At 25.0% G+C, this 15,891-nt stretch overlaps 9 protein-coding genes across 9 annotated transcripts, besides 2 other annotated features; 5 read left to right on the top strand and 4 right to left on the bottom strand.

Moving 5' to 3' along the window:
* Positions 1-17: 17 nt before the first annotated feature.
* EHI_008660 (heat shock transcription factor, putative) lies at positions 18-1,075 on the bottom strand (the record flags this gene model as incomplete). The annotated part of the gene is made up of 3 exons (XM_647457.1): positions 18-530; positions 714-857; positions 923-1,075. The coding sequence occupies 3 exons, from the start codon at positions 1,073-1,075 to the stop codon at positions 18-20; spliced, it is 810 nt and encodes a 269-aa protein (XP_652549.1).
* Positions 1,076-1,244: 169 nt separating this feature from the next.
* EHI_008650 (60S ribosomal protein L37a, putative) lies at positions 1,245-1,526 on the top strand (the record flags this gene model as incomplete). The annotated part of the gene is made up of 1 exon (XM_647878.1): positions 1,245-1,526. The coding sequence occupies one exon, from the start codon at positions 1,245-1,247 to the stop codon at positions 1,524-1,526; it is 282 nt and encodes a 93-aa protein (XP_652970.1).
* Positions 1,527-1,761: 235 nt separating this feature from the next.
* On the bottom strand, positions 1,762-2,331 carry EHI_008640 (Rab family GTPase; the record flags this gene model as incomplete). Its single annotated transcript, XM_647455.1, has 1 exon — positions 1,762-2,331. The coding sequence occupies one exon, from the start codon at positions 2,329-2,331 to the stop codon at positions 1,762-1,764; it is 570 nt and encodes a 189-aa protein (XP_652547.1).
* A 43-nt stretch (positions 2,332-2,374) lies between these two features.
* Positions 2,375-2,999: a repeat region.
* Positions 2,945-4,734: a repeat region.
* A 41-nt stretch (positions 4,735-4,775) lies between these two features.
* EHI_008630 (uncharacterized protein) lies at positions 4,776-6,590 on the bottom strand (the record flags this gene model as incomplete). Its single annotated transcript, XM_647453.1, has 1 exon — positions 4,776-6,590. The coding sequence occupies one exon, from the start codon at positions 6,588-6,590 to the stop codon at positions 4,776-4,778; it is 1,815 nt and encodes a 604-aa protein (XP_652545.1).
* A 1,625-nt stretch (positions 6,591-8,215) lies between these two features.
* EHI_008620 (60S ribosomal protein L17, putative) lies at positions 8,216-8,769 on the top strand (the record flags this gene model as incomplete). Its single annotated transcript, XM_647452.2, has 1 exon — positions 8,216-8,769. The coding sequence occupies one exon, from the start codon at positions 8,216-8,218 to the stop codon at positions 8,747-8,749; it is 534 nt and encodes a 177-aa protein (XP_652544.1). The 3' UTR covers positions 8,750-8,769.
* Positions 8,770-9,180: 411 nt separating this feature from the next.
* Positions 9,181-10,391, top strand: EHI_008610 (uncharacterized protein; the record flags this gene model as incomplete). Its single annotated transcript, XM_647451.2, has 1 exon — positions 9,181-10,391. The coding sequence occupies one exon, from the start codon at positions 9,181-9,183 to the stop codon at positions 10,288-10,290; it is 1,110 nt and encodes a 369-aa protein (XP_652543.1). The 3' UTR covers positions 10,291-10,391.
* Positions 10,358-12,169, bottom strand: EHI_008600 (heat shock protein SSA4, putative; the record flags this gene model as incomplete). Its single annotated transcript, XM_644466.2, has 1 exon — positions 10,358-12,169. One exon carries the CDS (start codon positions 12,167-12,169, stop codon positions 10,358-10,360), a length of 1,812 nt encoding a protein of 603 aa, XP_649558.2.
* Positions 12,170-12,363: 194 nt separating this feature from the next.
* EHI_008590 (uncharacterized protein) lies at positions 12,364-13,686 on the top strand (the record flags this gene model as incomplete). Its single annotated transcript, XM_646058.2, has 1 exon — positions 12,364-13,686. The coding sequence occupies one exon, from the start codon at positions 12,364-12,366 to the stop codon at positions 13,684-13,686; it is 1,323 nt and encodes a 440-aa protein (XP_651150.2).
* Positions 13,687-13,903: 217 nt separating this feature from the next.
* EHI_008580 (uncharacterized protein) lies at positions 13,904-15,631 on the top strand (the record flags this gene model as incomplete). The annotated part of the gene is made up of 3 exons (XM_001913624.1): positions 13,904-13,996; positions 14,064-14,281; positions 14,338-15,631. The coding sequence occupies 3 exons, from the start codon at positions 13,904-13,906 to the stop codon at positions 15,629-15,631; spliced, it is 1,605 nt and encodes a 534-aa protein (XP_001913659.1).
* Positions 15,632-15,891: the final 260 nt, after the last annotated feature.

Genomic DNA, 15,891 nt, shown 5'->3' with positions numbered 1-15,891 from the left:
CTTCTTTGTAATTACAATTAAAATTTCCATGGAAGTTGAGAAGTTTGTTGTGAAGAGTCTCCCCAATGCACGAAATTTGGAGAAGGATTAGGTGATTCATGATTACCAACATTAGTTTCATTAGCACCAGGTGTAGCATCTTCATTCATCCCTTGATTATTGTTTTGAGATGGAAAAGGAGGGTATGTTGGGGTATCATTTGGAGAAGGCATTGGCATCAGATTAAATCCAAAAGCAAGTGAACTTGGATTTGGCATAAATGTGTCTTGTAATCTTTGCATCTTTAATTCTAAAGAATCTTCTCTAAGTTTTAATTGATACAACATTTCTTTTAATGTATTAATTTGAGTAACTGTTTCTAAATTTTGTTTTTGTAATTGCATTAATTGAGATAATAATTGTTGATAAAGTAATGTAGTATTATTTTGTTTTTTTCTTTGTGATTGTGGTTTTTTTCTTTGTACATTTTTAAGTAATTCCATATGTCCTTTGATGAAATTACTATTTTGAAATCTATATTCATTATCAAACTATATCAATTAATAATTATCCTTTTTCTAATATAATGTTTTAATAAAAATGTTTTTTTTTATTTCTCTTTTCTCTTTTTGTTATTTTTAAACGACTAGATGTGTAGAACGTTCAAAAAACAACGTGTAGACAAAAAGAGAATATTCAAATTTTAATTTTCTTTGAATAAAAGGATTACAAACTTTTTTAAATCCATACAATGATAATTGTCGACTAAACCCACAAAAATTTGTATGTTTATAATATTTCGGTAATACCTCTTTTGAAAATGCTACTGCATCAAGTATCTCAAATGAATGTCCTTGATCTTTTTCACACCAACGTATCTGTTTTAATTATTACTTACCTTTTCTTTATTTTATTAACTCATTGTGAAGTAATTATAACAAACGTATTGGGCATTTTCTTTACTATCTACCATTGAATATAAAATTGACACAAATGAAACAACTGAATTTCCTCTTTGTGAATTTGGTTCTGTACCATCTAATGGGAGAGGAAGATCACAATCAAAATCATTATTTGCTTCAGTGGCTGTTTCCATTAATTAATAACTAATTACATTAGATTGTTTTCTTATTTTTTTATTTAATTTAAATTATACTTATACTAGATATAAATTAATAATAATTATTAACAGAAAATAGAGAAGAAACCCTTAAAAAAAAAATAGGTTTTAGAAAACAACTAAAAAGTAAGAGTGTGACTTTACAATGGCTAGACGAACAAAGAAAGTAGGTATTGTTGGTAAATACGGAACAAGATATGGTGCTTCTCTTCGTAAAGTCATCAAGAAAATTGAAATTGCACAACACTCTAAATATGTTTGTCCATTCTGTTGTAAAGAAGCAGTAAGAAGAACAGCATGTGGAATTTGGGAATGCAAAGGATGTAAGAAACAAATTGCAGGAGGAGCATACACTTTGTCAACCATTTCAGGAGCCACAGTTAGATCAACTGTTAGAAGATTAAGAGATGCTAAGAATTCTCAATAAGTGTGTTAGAAAGTGGTGATTTAAATCTTCTGTATTAAGTTTTGTGTTATATTTTTAAGAAGATAAAATTTTTCAGAGAGAAAGGATAAGAAGAAGAAAAATAAAAACAAAATAAGTTTTAATGAAGAAAAGAAACAATACATAGAAGTGAAACATTTTAAGTTAATAAATTCATCTTTTTCTCTTTTATTTCATTCATACACATAATATTTAAATGATAATAAACGTACATAAATTAACAACACACATTTTGTGAATGTGAATCATTTAATTCGTGTTGGAGTTGTTCATCACTTTCATCATCATTTGAAATATGTAACTTACTAGCAATAGTTTCAAAAACATTTGAAACACCATCACCAGTTTTAGCAGAAATAAGACACCAAGAACAATGTAGTTCATTAGCTAAAGCTTTTATTTCTTGCTGCGTGACAGATGGTTGAGGTAAATCATTTTTATTTCCAACAATAATAATAGCAACATCCATACCAACCGTATTAACAAGACTGTTGTACCACGTTTTGATGTTATAAAAACTGTCACGATTATCTAAACCAAAAACAATTAAACAACCATTTGTGTTTCTATAATACATTGACACTAAAGAACGATATCGTTCTTGACTTGCTGTATCCCATAAAGCAACTTGTGTCATTTTGCCATCAATAAGAAACTCATGCATATAAAAATTAGCACCAACAGTAGACTCGGTTGTTGGTGAAAATGTGTTATTAATAAATCTGGAAAGAAGGCTCGTTTTTCCAACACCAGAATCTCCTATTAATGATACTTTAACTTGTTTCATCTTCTTTCTTTTTCTATTAGTTCTTATTTTCTTAAAATTTTTAAGACATTTTTCCAATGCAAGAAATACAACAAATTTTTATTTCAATGATTATTGTGTAATATCAATGTGTATTATAAAGAAAACCAAACAAGTCATAGAAAACCAACATCATACAATAAAAGAATGAATGCCAATAGCAATAAATAGCATAACAATAACAATAATAATGGTAAATGATATACCAAGGAAAAAGGATTTAAAAGATGAACAATACAAAGAGAAAACAAATAAATACAAGGAAAATACAATAATAATAAAGATAATACAATAACAATAAATGAATAATAATAAATGAGATACAAAGAAGAATAAAAAGAATAACAAGTGAATGGAATAAATGAGAGTATGAAGAAATAATCAAGAAGTAAGAAGATAAAAGGAAAAGATGGTATGATATGCTTCAAGAAGTATATTCAATCAGAAAGAATAAGATAAATGAAAAAACTAAAGAAGAAAATAAAGAAAAAACAAAAGGATCGGGAGGAAAAATATTAAAACAATTGAAGAAGAAATTAAAAACAAACAAATTAAAGAAATGAATGAAAGATGTAAAATTTCAAGAATAATAAATAACAAACAAAGTACAATGAAAATACAAGAATAAATATAACAAAAGAAAGAAATAAATTTTTAATTGAAGTGTTGTATTGTTTTGCAATTAATTGGTTGAATAAGAAATTATATAAGAAATTAAGAAATGAACAAATAGAAAGTATAATAAAAGTAACAAACATCAATGTAAATAATGAAAATGAATATATTAAATATATTAAAATATTACATAAAATAAAAGAAAGCACTAAACAATACATTAAATTGAAATTAAATGATATAATGGAAGGAAGAGTAGAGTGTAATTCAATAATAAAAAATATCATATTAAAGAATAACTCTACAGAAATTGATGAAGAATACCTTAACACTCTCATCAATAAAATAAAAGAAATGAAAATAGAAAAATGTTCAAACATTAATTACTACTGGAAAAGAAAAGAAGCTGACCGATTAATAATGGAAATTAATAATAGATTGGATAATGTCAGGAAGCAGAATGCATGAAGTGGAAGATGATATGAAGAGGATTTCAATGGTTATGCACCTCTATCTCCAAAATAAAATAATAAGAGATAAATTTGATGAAATAAAAGAAATACTAAATAAAATAAATAGACTAGAAGATTTGGTCAAGGGAAGGAAATGGTACAGAATCAAGTGCATCATGAAATTAAAAGAAAATGATGAAGAAGGAATAAAAGTCAAAGCACTAGAAAGAATAAAATACCTAAAATATATGATGACAATGATTAAAGAAAGAATTAAATTTAATAAGGAAGAAATAATCAGAATCAATACAAATAAAATCATGTTTAATTCTAACAAGAAAATTAGAATAAGGAAGAAATAAAAAATGAAATATACCCAAATAACGATATTACTTTAGAATATTTGAAATCGTTATATGAAACACAGGTGATATTAAATAAAGAAAATTGGAAAATAAAACAAATTACCTTATTGAATGAAAGATATAGAAATCATGATAGTGTCATTATAACAATAAATGAATTAAATTGAAGTATAATGAAAATAAGTAACTGGAAATCACCAGGAATAGACATTATATACGGGTATTATTTGAAAAGGATGTCATCATCATGAGAAATCATTCTCAATATCTTTAACGAATGGTTGAACTTCATTCAAAACATCAAATTAGACATGGTAAGTGGAAGAACTTTATTAATCCACAAATGAGGAGATAGGAATGATGTCACTAATTATCGTCATATCAGTTGTACAAATGTAATTATGAAAGTATTTACCTCAACATTAAAAGAAAAGATTCACAGAAGACTTAACATGAATTGTGAATCATTGAAAATTAGTAGCAACCAATTGGGATGTAAGTTACAATCTTTAGCTGCTAAAGAAGGAATAATTAATAGTTATATGATGAAGCAGCAGAAAGAAGAGAAATACCCAAAATATGTGGAGTCATATTATGACATTAAGAAAGCATCTGACACAGTAAATCACGAATGGGTAATTGAATCATTAAAATATTTTAATTATGAATGTGTCATCATTGACATAATTGAAAGTATGATGACTAGATGGAAGATATTCATCGGTTATAAATTTAATGAATATCTAGGATATATTAAATTAAATAGAGGAATTTTACAAGATGATTCATTATCAAATCTACTCTTCATCATTCAGATGAATGTATTTTCTCAAATCATCGAAGAGAAATTCCCAAAAGCAAATCATACCTTATATTATGGATGAAATGAGCATAATGACGGAAAGTAATGAAGAAATGGGAATAATCCACAATGAAATAAATAAAAAAGAATATAAATTGTAACGATAGAATATAGATAAACACTGAAATCAAATTATTTTTGTTTCTTTGCAATAGCATTAACTTTTGTCACCTCTTTTTGTGCAACACGATCAACAGCAACTTTTCCTTTGATGGCATGTTTTTCAGTAACTTTTTTAATATTTTTTTCAACTTTCTTTTGAGTTTTATTTACTGCTTTGATTTGAGCGTTAGCAACAACACGAGCTGTTTTGACAAAACCAAACCCTTGTTTTTGTGCTTGAATTCCAGCTTTAACACCTGCTATTGTAGCAGCCTTTTTGATCATTCTACGTCCTTTTTTTTCAGCTTTTTGAATTGCTTTATTTGCTTTCTTTAATTGTTTTTTTTCAGTTTTTTTCACTACTTTCTCTGATTTTTTTAATTGTTTTAATTGTTTTTTCGTAATGTCGTCTTTTTTTGTTGTTTGTTTTGAAGTTCCTGCAATTTTTTTAACAACTTTACTTACTCTATTTTCTGCTTTTTTTGCAAGTTTGTGAGTGACTTTAGAAACTCCATTAATAAATTTAGTGAGTCCAAGAGTTTTATTCTTATTATTTTTTGGTTGTGAATTTCTTTCTTTCTTTGGATTAACACTTTTATTGTTTTGTTTTTTAGTACTTGTATTTTTTTTGACTTCTTCTTTCTTTACTATTTTCTTAACACTCTTTTTATTAAATTTACTGTAACTTTCTGTTGGATGAATAGCACGTGCTTTTTGTTCTGGAGTTAAATTATGATTAACAGGTTCTGGGATGGGGATTGTAGTATTTACTTTTTTAATGTCTGGGTTAGTTTGATTAGTTTTAATTTCAATGGTTTTATTATTATTAGCGTTAGTGAAATTTGTATTTGTTGGAAGAGTATTGTTAGTTAATAACTTAGTTGAATTGTTTACATGTGTTGTATTTGTAAATGGCTTAGTGGAGTTATTAATATGTGTTGTGTTAGTAGATGAATTAGTAGAGTTGTTAATATGGGTTTGGTTATTAAAAACACACTTAGGACTTTCTAGGTTATCCATTATTTTTTCAACTTTTTCTTCTTTCTTCTTCATTTGATGAATCTTCTCTATTTTCTTTTCAGATTTTTTTTGTTGTTTCTGTGCGGCTTTGATTTGTTTCTCTTGAACTTTAATCTCTTTTTCAATCTTATTTAATGCTTTGACGCTTTTCTCTACTCTCTCAACACTATCAATTAATTTATTTCCATGTAACTTAACTTCTTCTTTAATAGTAGCTTGTTTTAGTGCTTGTCTCTGAATTGGAATATCATGTTTAGCTTTTTGTAATTCATATGAATAAATGAGAGCATTGATTTTATTAAGTTTTAATTGTTCACTAAGGTCTTCTTTTGTATAAATTGCAGTTAATTTTTTTCTAGTCTCTTCGTCTTCAGCTTTTTCTAATACTAAGTACTCATCAACAGCATCATGTCTTTTAGCCTTTTTAACAACCTTCTTAGCAACTTCTCGAATAAGCATTTTAGCTTCTTTTTTAGTAAAGTCTTTTCCATTTAATTTATTCATTAACAATGTTGTTGTAGTGAAATATACTTTTCTTCTAACAGACTCAATAAATAATTGGATTTTAATTTCTTCATATGGTTTAAAGAGTTTTTCTGCTTTATGCTCAGCCATGTCTTCTGCTATTTCAACAGCCTTTCTGGCATAATGAAGTGCTTTATTTTCTGGTTTACTGAGACACTTCATATCTACTGTAGTATTTTTGTCATTTATAACATCAAGTCCCATATCTTTGATTTCTTTTTCGTTTATTTCTAATGAGTCCATAAGTTTTTTTCTTAAGTCAGTAACTTCTTTCCCCCCTTTAATAAGTTGGCTTTTCATTTCTTCTACGTTTGTGGAAAATACACTAAAGACAAATAGAATTATTATCACAGTTTTCATTTAATACTATACTTTTATAGTTCTTTTACTAGTTCTTTTAATTTTTTTGTTTTTTTTTTTAATGATTTTTTTATATAATTCTTGCTATTGAAATTAGAAATATTTTTATGTTTTAAATAACAATTAACAGTAAAAATAAATTAATAGTACAATATTAATAAACAAACATATCTTTTATTTTTATAAATGAAAAAAAATTTATTTCTCAATTATTAAAGAAATATCAAAATGGTTAAATTGAAAGAGTTTTAATTTAATACCTATTACGAATGTACATTACACCAATCTATATTATATAATACTAATATATTGTTATTAAAATTTATAAATTAGTTATTAATTATATTAATTACAAGTTACATAAATGATACCACGTTGAATATTAAAAAATAAATGATAAAAAGGTTATTATAATGAATAAGATATATCAGATTAATAATTGTTTATACTTTAAAAATAAGTTCATATCAATCTTGTATATAGAAAAATAACAAAATTTACAAAATCCATCATAGTGTTAAAGGTGATAAGTATAAACAAGTTAAATTATTAATTAACAAAAAAAAAAATAGAAGGTAATACATAAAAATAAATTATTAAAATAATATATATTTCTTAATAATATAAATAAATATGTTATATTAATAATTATAAAAATTATAGATAGAAGAATTATAAAATAAAAATTGCTATAACAATAAACACATCTTTCATTTCATAAAAAAATCATTTGTTGAAAATTAAAATTATTAAACTTAATATTCAATAAAGTTGTTTTTAATTTCTTTATTATTTTTATTATTTTTCGTTTTGTTAATACTATTTAATACAAACTTATTTTAATTTATCCTTTCAGATAATTTTTTAATATAAAGAATAAAATTTTTAGAAAATGTTAACATAATTCTTATTTTTCATGAAGATTTTTTTCTAATATAAAGTGTTTATATTCAATATTTATATACTCTTATTTATTATTATTTAAAAATATTTATTGGATAGAGAAACTACTCTTCTTTTATGATTATATTATTCATTATATGATAAATGATACTTTTTTATAAAAATAAAATATTTAAATTATCCAATGATTTGAATAAATACTAATGAGTGAATTGTGTTGGTATTTAACTTTTGACTATTTTAATATAAGTATAAAAGCTACAATAAAACAAATATTCTTTCATGAATTTTCAGTTTAAAATTTTAAATTGTATAACAAAAGAAGTTAAACAAAAATAATTTTTAAATACATACCATAAAAATACTTTTCATAACAAAAAAGTCTTGAAGTGAAGATTAAACATTTATTGAACAAAGAAGAGTTGAGTAATTAAAAACTTTAAGAAGAAAAGAATATTAAAGTAATGTATAACAAAATTTTATATTCAAAAAAATTTTGTTATATATATTTATAAATTTTATAATAAACAAAAAAAACAAAATAAAAAATCTGAATAAAAAGAAAAAACTATATTTTATAGATAAAAAAACTAAAAAGAATAGAAAAAACCCTAGTATAGTATGAAGGAACTGTAGTTTCTTTCAGAACAACCAAAGACAAAATGGTCAAGTATTGCACTAAGCCAGAGAACGTCGCAAAAGCTGCTCAAGCCCGTGGTGATAATCTTAAAGTTCACTTCAAAAATACTTACGAAACTGCTGATGCTATTAGAGGAATGAAAGTTGCTCGTGCTCAAGAATTCCTTAAAAACGTTATCATTAAGAAAGAAATCGTTCCATTCAGAAAACACAATGGAGGAGTTGGACGTAAAGCTCAATGCAAAGGATTAAACTGTGCATTTGGAAGATGGCCAGTCAAATCAGCCCAATTCATTCTTAAACTTCTTAAGAATGCTGTTGATAATGCTAAGGCTAAAGGACTTAATACTGCACTCTTGACTGTTAGTCATATTGCTGTTCAAGAAGCTCGTTCATCAAGAAGAAGACTTTACAGAGCACATGGAAGCATTAACTCCTTCTCAAGCAGTCCATGCCATATTGAACTTATTTTAACTGAAAAAGAAAAGAAAGTTGCTAAACCAACTGAAGCCCTTAGACATAAGAAAACCACTAAGGTTTCTCAAATGCTCCTTTAATTGATTCTATTTGGTTGTTATAATTTTTTTTTAAATTTATTTATTTTCAATTAAATAATAAAGGAATTGTATTAAATAATATAATATGTTATAAATCAACAATTCATTACATTAATGAAAATAATAAAATAATTGTAATTCTTAATATTTATGAATATTTTGAATTTAAAGAAAATAACTAAATAATGAGAAATATATTTTAATGATTCCTTTATTGTTTTAAACATTTAAATTGATTAATAAAATCAATTTCATAAAGAATATCTGATAATAAAAAAAAGGAATATTAAAGAAATAAATAACAACAACAACAGAAATGAAAATGTTATGAAGGATTTAAATAACACAAAAAAAAATAAAAAAAAATAATAATTAAAAAAAATATAAAAATCAACAAAAAAGAAGAACTTAAAAATGTAATATTAAAAAAAATGAAACTTGTAACCATTTTATTTGTGATAATTTATATATGTAACGCACAAGTTCCTGCAGATTTAATTGATAAAATTCATAAAATAAAAGAACAACGAATTCAAGAAGTTCAACAACTTGATAAAAGAGCTAAAGAAATAGAAAGTAAAATGGATAAATTATTAAAAGATGCTGAACAGATAAAAGTAGAAAGAACAACAACGAATATAAAAAATACGATGGTAGAAGCTGATAAAATGTTAAATAATTATACAAATGAAGAAATTAAAAAAATAAATCAGCATTATAATCAATATGAAAAAAATTTTAATGCTACTATTAAAAGTAATACAAATATTTATAAAAGAAATGAAAAAGAATGGTTGGCTCAAAAAAAATTATTAAAATTTTTAAAAAATGAAGTTAAAAAAGCTACTCTTTCACTTGAAAAAAAAAGAATTCTCTTAAAAAAAAATAGAGAAAAAGAAAAAAAAGAATTACAAAAGGCTCTTAGAGCAGCTCGTGTTGCTCATTTAAAAGGTTTAAAAGAAAAGGCTTTGGCTGAAGAACATCGTCATGAATTATTAAGAAAAGCTGCATTAGAAGAAAAAAAAAGAACTGAAGAAGAAATTAAAGAAAGAAAAAACCTTATTGCTCAATGGAAATTACAAATGAAAGAATTAGAAAGAACTGAAAAAGGTCATATGAAAACATTACAAGAAATTGAAGAAATTAAAAGAAGAAGAGGAATGGAACAAAGAGTAAAAGATATTCAATTAAGAACTAAAGCTCAAAAAGAAAGGTTTGAAAGAATTGAAAAACAAAAAGCACTTATTCGTAAAAAAATGGAAAAAGAACGTATTGAAAAATTTAGAAGAGAATTATTCGCTAGAAGATGTGCTAGTTTGACTCGTGCTTATAATAAAAGACCAAAGAAGTATGTCCACGTTTGTGTTCCAAAAAGTAATATTGAATTAATGGGAAAAATGAAGAGATGTTTACCCATTTGGAAACAAGATTTACCTTCATTAAAAAGAAAATTAAATGTTGTGGATCAAGTTAGAAAAAAAATCGCTAAAAAATCAAATTTCCTTGATCCTCAAATTGATTTAATCGTTCCAGTTTATTAAATGAAAATAAATTTTTTTCTTTCATTATTTTAATGAAATAAATTGTTTAAAGAAGAAAAGAAACGAATTACAAATTATTTAATTGACTTTGATAATATTCTAATTGTTCATTTAATTCTTTACTTTCAATTTTATTATATGATTCATTCCACCACTGTTGAAGATGTTCTTTTATTTCTTCTAATTTCTTATTTGTTTTACTTTTCTCTTGATATAATTTGATTAATTTTTTATATCGTTGTAATGCTAATGATTTCTTTCTATTCTCTTCATCTGCTTTATCCATTTCATCAATTCGTTTCCTTCCTATTTCTATAGATTCATCTGACCTTCTTTCTCTTTGTGTTTGAACATTACAATGACCTTGAAGATCACTAAATGCTTTAGGTTCAACAACAACTGCAGATACTGATAACATTCCATTTATATCAACATTAAAAGTAACTTTAAATTTAACTAATCCTTTTTTCATTCTTGGAAGTCGTGATATTGTAAATCCATCAAGATAATTGTTTTCTTCTGTTTTTTGACTTTCTCCTTCAAACACAGAAAATCTAGCTATTTCTTGATTGTCTTGATTCGTAACAAATATTCGAGACTCTTTACTTGGTAATGGTGAATATCGTGGAATTACAACATTCATTTCAGTATCTTTTATTTCAATTCCTAATCCCATTGCTGTTACATCTTTTAATATAACTTTATTCTCTTGCATTTGTCCTATCATAGACGCTCCTTGAAGTGCTGCTCCAAATGCAACTGCTTTATCTGGGTCAATACTTTTACATGGTTTTCTACCAAAGAATTGACTTACCATTTGTTCAATTTTAGGAATTTTTGTTGATCCACCAACTAATACAACTTCACTAACATCTTTTGCTTTAACCTGTGTTACTTGTAATACCTTTTCTACTGAAATGAAACATCGTGAAAACAATTCTTTGTTAACATTTTCAAACTCTTCTCTAGTAATAACTAATTCACATATTCTATCATCATCGTCTTCTTCGTCAGCATCATCATAGAAATCAGTAATATCAATTCTAGTTTCTAGTTTGTTAGAAAGAATAATTTTTGCAATTTCACATCTCTTACGTAGTTTAAAGATTTGTTTCTTACTGAGTTGTTCTACAAAATCTTTATCCTCTTCTTTCCATTTATTAAGAACTAATTCAAGTAATTTTGTATCAAAGTCATTTCCTCCAAGATGAGTGTCTCCATCTGTAGCAATGACTTTATATTCTCCATTATCAATAGATAATAGTGTTACATCAAACGTTCCTCCTCCAAGATCAAAAACAAGAACATTACTTTTTTCTTTAATATTTTGTTCAAATCCATAAGCAATTGCAGCCGCTGTAGGTTCATTAATAATTCTCATAACATCAAACCCTGCTATTTTACCAGCATTTTTAGTTGATTCTCGTTGAGAATCATTAAAATATGCAGGAACTGTTATAATAGCTTTCTTCACATCTCTTCCCATTGCATCACTTGCAATTTCTTTAAATCTTCTTAATAACATTGCACTTATATCTTCTGGTCTAAAAGCACTTAAAACACTCATATAAGGAACTTCAATGATAGGTTCATTCTTTCCATTATCTTTTATTGAGTATGTAATATATTTTAAATCTTTTTGTAATTCTGGATCATTATATTTTCTTCCAATCAACCTTTTAACATCAAATACTATTGTTCCAGTACAATTTATTGCCTCTTCTCCAATTAATCGTTGTTTATCAGTAAATGCTACAACTGATGGTGTAGTTTCTTTTCCTTGTCTATTAGTAATAATCTCAACTCTCTTTGAACTTTCTTTCCATACTGCCATACAAGAGAAAGTAGTTCCTAAATCAATACCAATGACACACTCCATAAAGAATTCGATTAACTTCGAGATGATATATCTTGAAATTATTTAACAAAATAAAAGTAATTTTATTGAATAAAATTATAATAAATTAAATAATAAATTAATATTATTATAAAATCAAAAAAATAAAATAACACAAATAATAAAATTGTGTTATTAGTAAAAAAGAATAAAATGGGTTTAAACTTCCAGTTTTAATGAACAGAAAAGAAATAACTCAGTTTATACAATTTCCTCATGAATCAAAAGACGACATCAAATTACAAATGTATAAAGAATTTGATCAATCAATATTTATTCAATTAATTCATAGTTATAAAAGAAGTGAATTTTATGATATAATTGAAAAGAGAACATATATTTATTTCACTATTTTAAAAAAATATCAATTACCAATGGAAAATGAAGATTTAATGAAAGTTCAGGTTTATAAAGAATTAATTCATTTAATTTCAGAAAATTTACCATTAACAACTATTAAAGAAATTCAACTTGACCATTTATCTTACTATTATTTTTATTTAACATTTCATTCAAGAAAAGACATATTTGATAATATTGAAAGTATTATCTTTCTTCATAGATTATATCTTACATCTCCATTTAATCATTTTTCTCTTTTACAATGTAAAAATATAATTCAAACTTCATCAATACCATTAGTCGAAGTACCATTTCAAAAAATTTCACAATTACTTCCTCTTTATAAATATAGATTAAAGAATGGATATTTATTAATTCCATCTAATGAACTAATCTATGGGTGTTTTATCTATTGTATTTTTAATCCTTTAAAACAACCAAAATTTATTGATTTATTACTTCTCAGAAATGAACCTCCATTTCTTCTTCAACCTTTATTATCCGTTTTACCAAAAACAAAACAACAAACAATACTTGATAATACTAGAGAACTTTCTGTAGTTTTATCAAAGTTACCTGCATGTATGTATCATATTCATTCATTATCTTCTGGTAAATACCAAATGAAATATGATACAAGAAGACAAATTGTTATTTTTTTAAAGAATGCAGGAGTTGATGCAAATGTTTGTATGGAATATATGAGACAAAGAGTTGATTTAATGAGAGGAAAAGAAAAGAAACAATTAGAATATTTTGTTCAACATTGTTATGGATTAAAAGGAAGTCATATTAATTTTAGTCCTGAAAAATGTAAATCAATACAACAAATGAATATTAAACCAGGTGAGGTTTGTGGTTGTATTTTCAATTCAAAACAGTATAAAGAATCAGAGAGATTAAAATGGCTAAAAGACTATATGAATTATTTAAACATCCCAGTTAATCTTCAATTATCTCTTTCACAAAAATTTTTTTCACTCTCACCAAACCAATGTTGTTCTGAACTTTTAAAATATAGTTGTTCTTCTGTTGATGTAGATATTGAAGATATTTCATATCCTAACTGGTTTCTTCAAGAAAAAGAAAAGCTTGATCGCCTCTCTGTTCTTTCTCAAATCCCTGTATGTTCTCAGCAATCAATGTGTTATCAATGATTTGTTTTTTATTAGTGTTACGGTTTTTTATGATATAGAATAACTTATTCATTAAAACAAAACTTAAAAAAACAAAATTGAATAACAAAGAAGAATCAAAAATTTGTTTTTATTATTTTTTGTTCATAAATGAAGTTGTATAAATTCTACACATACTGAAAGAAAAAAACTCTCATTCCTTAAACTTCAAAATCAATACTAAAGATAATAAAGAAATATGCAACAAATTCAACTCTCGGAACAACAAATAAGAAAATTCATTGAAACATCAAAAGGATTATCAGAAACAACTTTTAAAACATGGTTAACTGTTTGGAATTTATTTAACTTTATTACTCAGTAGAAAGTAACGATAAAATTTATTAACAGTGGTATAGGCAAAACTTAGTAATTTTCAGGAAGAAATGAAAAAACTCATTTTAGCATTAGTCTCTGAACAACAAAAATATAAAAATCATATGGAAATTAAAGATGGAGAAAACATTGCAAATACTATTATTTCTATTTGGAATAGTTGTATTAGTTTAATTGACATTATATCACATGAAAAAACTTTAACACTAATACTACAGATTATTTATAATTGCATGAAGCAGTTTGTTAATATTTGAGATATAAAAAAAAACTGAATGAAGTAAGGTTAATTAATAGTCCAATATTTACATTGTTTCAAGAATGTATTGTAACAAAGGCAATTAAAAGAAAATGTATTGATGATTGTTTTGGAATATTTAGTAAATATAAAAGATTATTTATTCATACTATCCAATGTATTGAAAGAATATTTAAGAGAATATATGATGAAAAAGTAATTGTTATTGAATCAAATAAGGTAATTATGAAATTATGTGGTTGGATTATTGGAAGAGCATGTCTTGTTCTTCCATCATTATATCTAGGATTAATGAAAATTATTGAAATACCAGATGGTGGGATTAGAATTATTGATTCATTACCAAATAAAATGATAGAACGAGTATTGCCAGAAGAATATCAAATTGCAATTCCAAATGATAATTTAGATATTAATGAAATTCTTCAATATTATTCAATGAATGATTTTATTGTTTGTATTACTAAAGGATTTGTTCTTGGTGCATTAGAAAATGATAATTTTGAACAACTATTAAATGAGTCAGTTGAATATCAATGTCTTTTATCAAAATATTTTAAAATTCATGGGGAATCAATAAGACATCAACAAGGTTATTCATTGAATAAATTCTTATTTAGTGTTGACTCAACTTTACTTAATCAAATATTTTCAATGGTTGTTACAAATACAAATTACTTAAATTATCAGTCAATTATTAAAATGGCTAATACATTCAATAAATACATTAATTTAATTACTCAACACCACGATGTTTTTAATCCTTTGACTAGATTACCTTTTGATAGTAAACTCTTAATAAATGCTTTTCATATTTCAAAACTTGCTGATAACTCATATGCATTAACAAAATTAATAGACACACTTTATCATTCCATTCAAACTTTTCCAACTGAGTCAAGAGTGCCTATTATAACTTATTTAATTAATGATAGTTTCTATTTCTTCTTCACTCATTGGTCAGATATTGTTCGTCAACACTTTCATTATTTTATTCTTTATAGGTCAACATTATGTTGGATTAAAGACATTTATAACAATAAACTCACTAAACAAGAAACAGAAATATATCAATCAAGAACAATTAAGAAGTACAATCCTTTGGATGAAGATATGAAGTTAATATTAAAAGTACGTGAAAACAGTCATGTATTAGAAAAAACAAAAGACACTTTTCCTTTAAAAGAAAGAATCATTATTGAACAATCTACACATGATTTCAGAACTTTGTCTAAAGAGTCAATTCAATGGACTACGTCAAGAAGAAAACTAACTGAAGTTCCTAGCATTGAATTTCCTTTCAAAGATTTCAGTATTTCTAGTCTTAATTGATGTTTTTTTATTGTAATTTCTTTCTTTCATTCTTTATTTAACTTGATTTGATATTCATCAAGTTTATTAGATAATACACATAACCATGTTAGATATAATACTGACATAGTTAAAACAATGACAAAATAAAGAATTATGTATTTACTGATTTTTGAACTTGTAGTTTCAAAGAAAGTCGTAAATGATTCATTTAGTCCTTTCATTTCTAAAGTAAGTCGTTAAGTAATGTACTTTTCATTATTTGATTGTGAAATGTAATT

The sequence above is a fragment of the Entamoeba histolytica genome, genomic scaffold (assembly GCF_000208925.1).
Source record: "Entamoeba histolytica HM-1:IMSS scf_1104750516383 genomic scaffold, whole genome shotgun sequence".
Lineage (NCBI taxonomy): Eukaryota > Evosea > Mastigamoebida > Endamoebidae > Entamoeba > Entamoeba histolytica.
The sequence above is the reverse complement of the archived record's forward strand: the minus strand, read 5'-3'. Positions and strand labels throughout refer to the sequence as shown.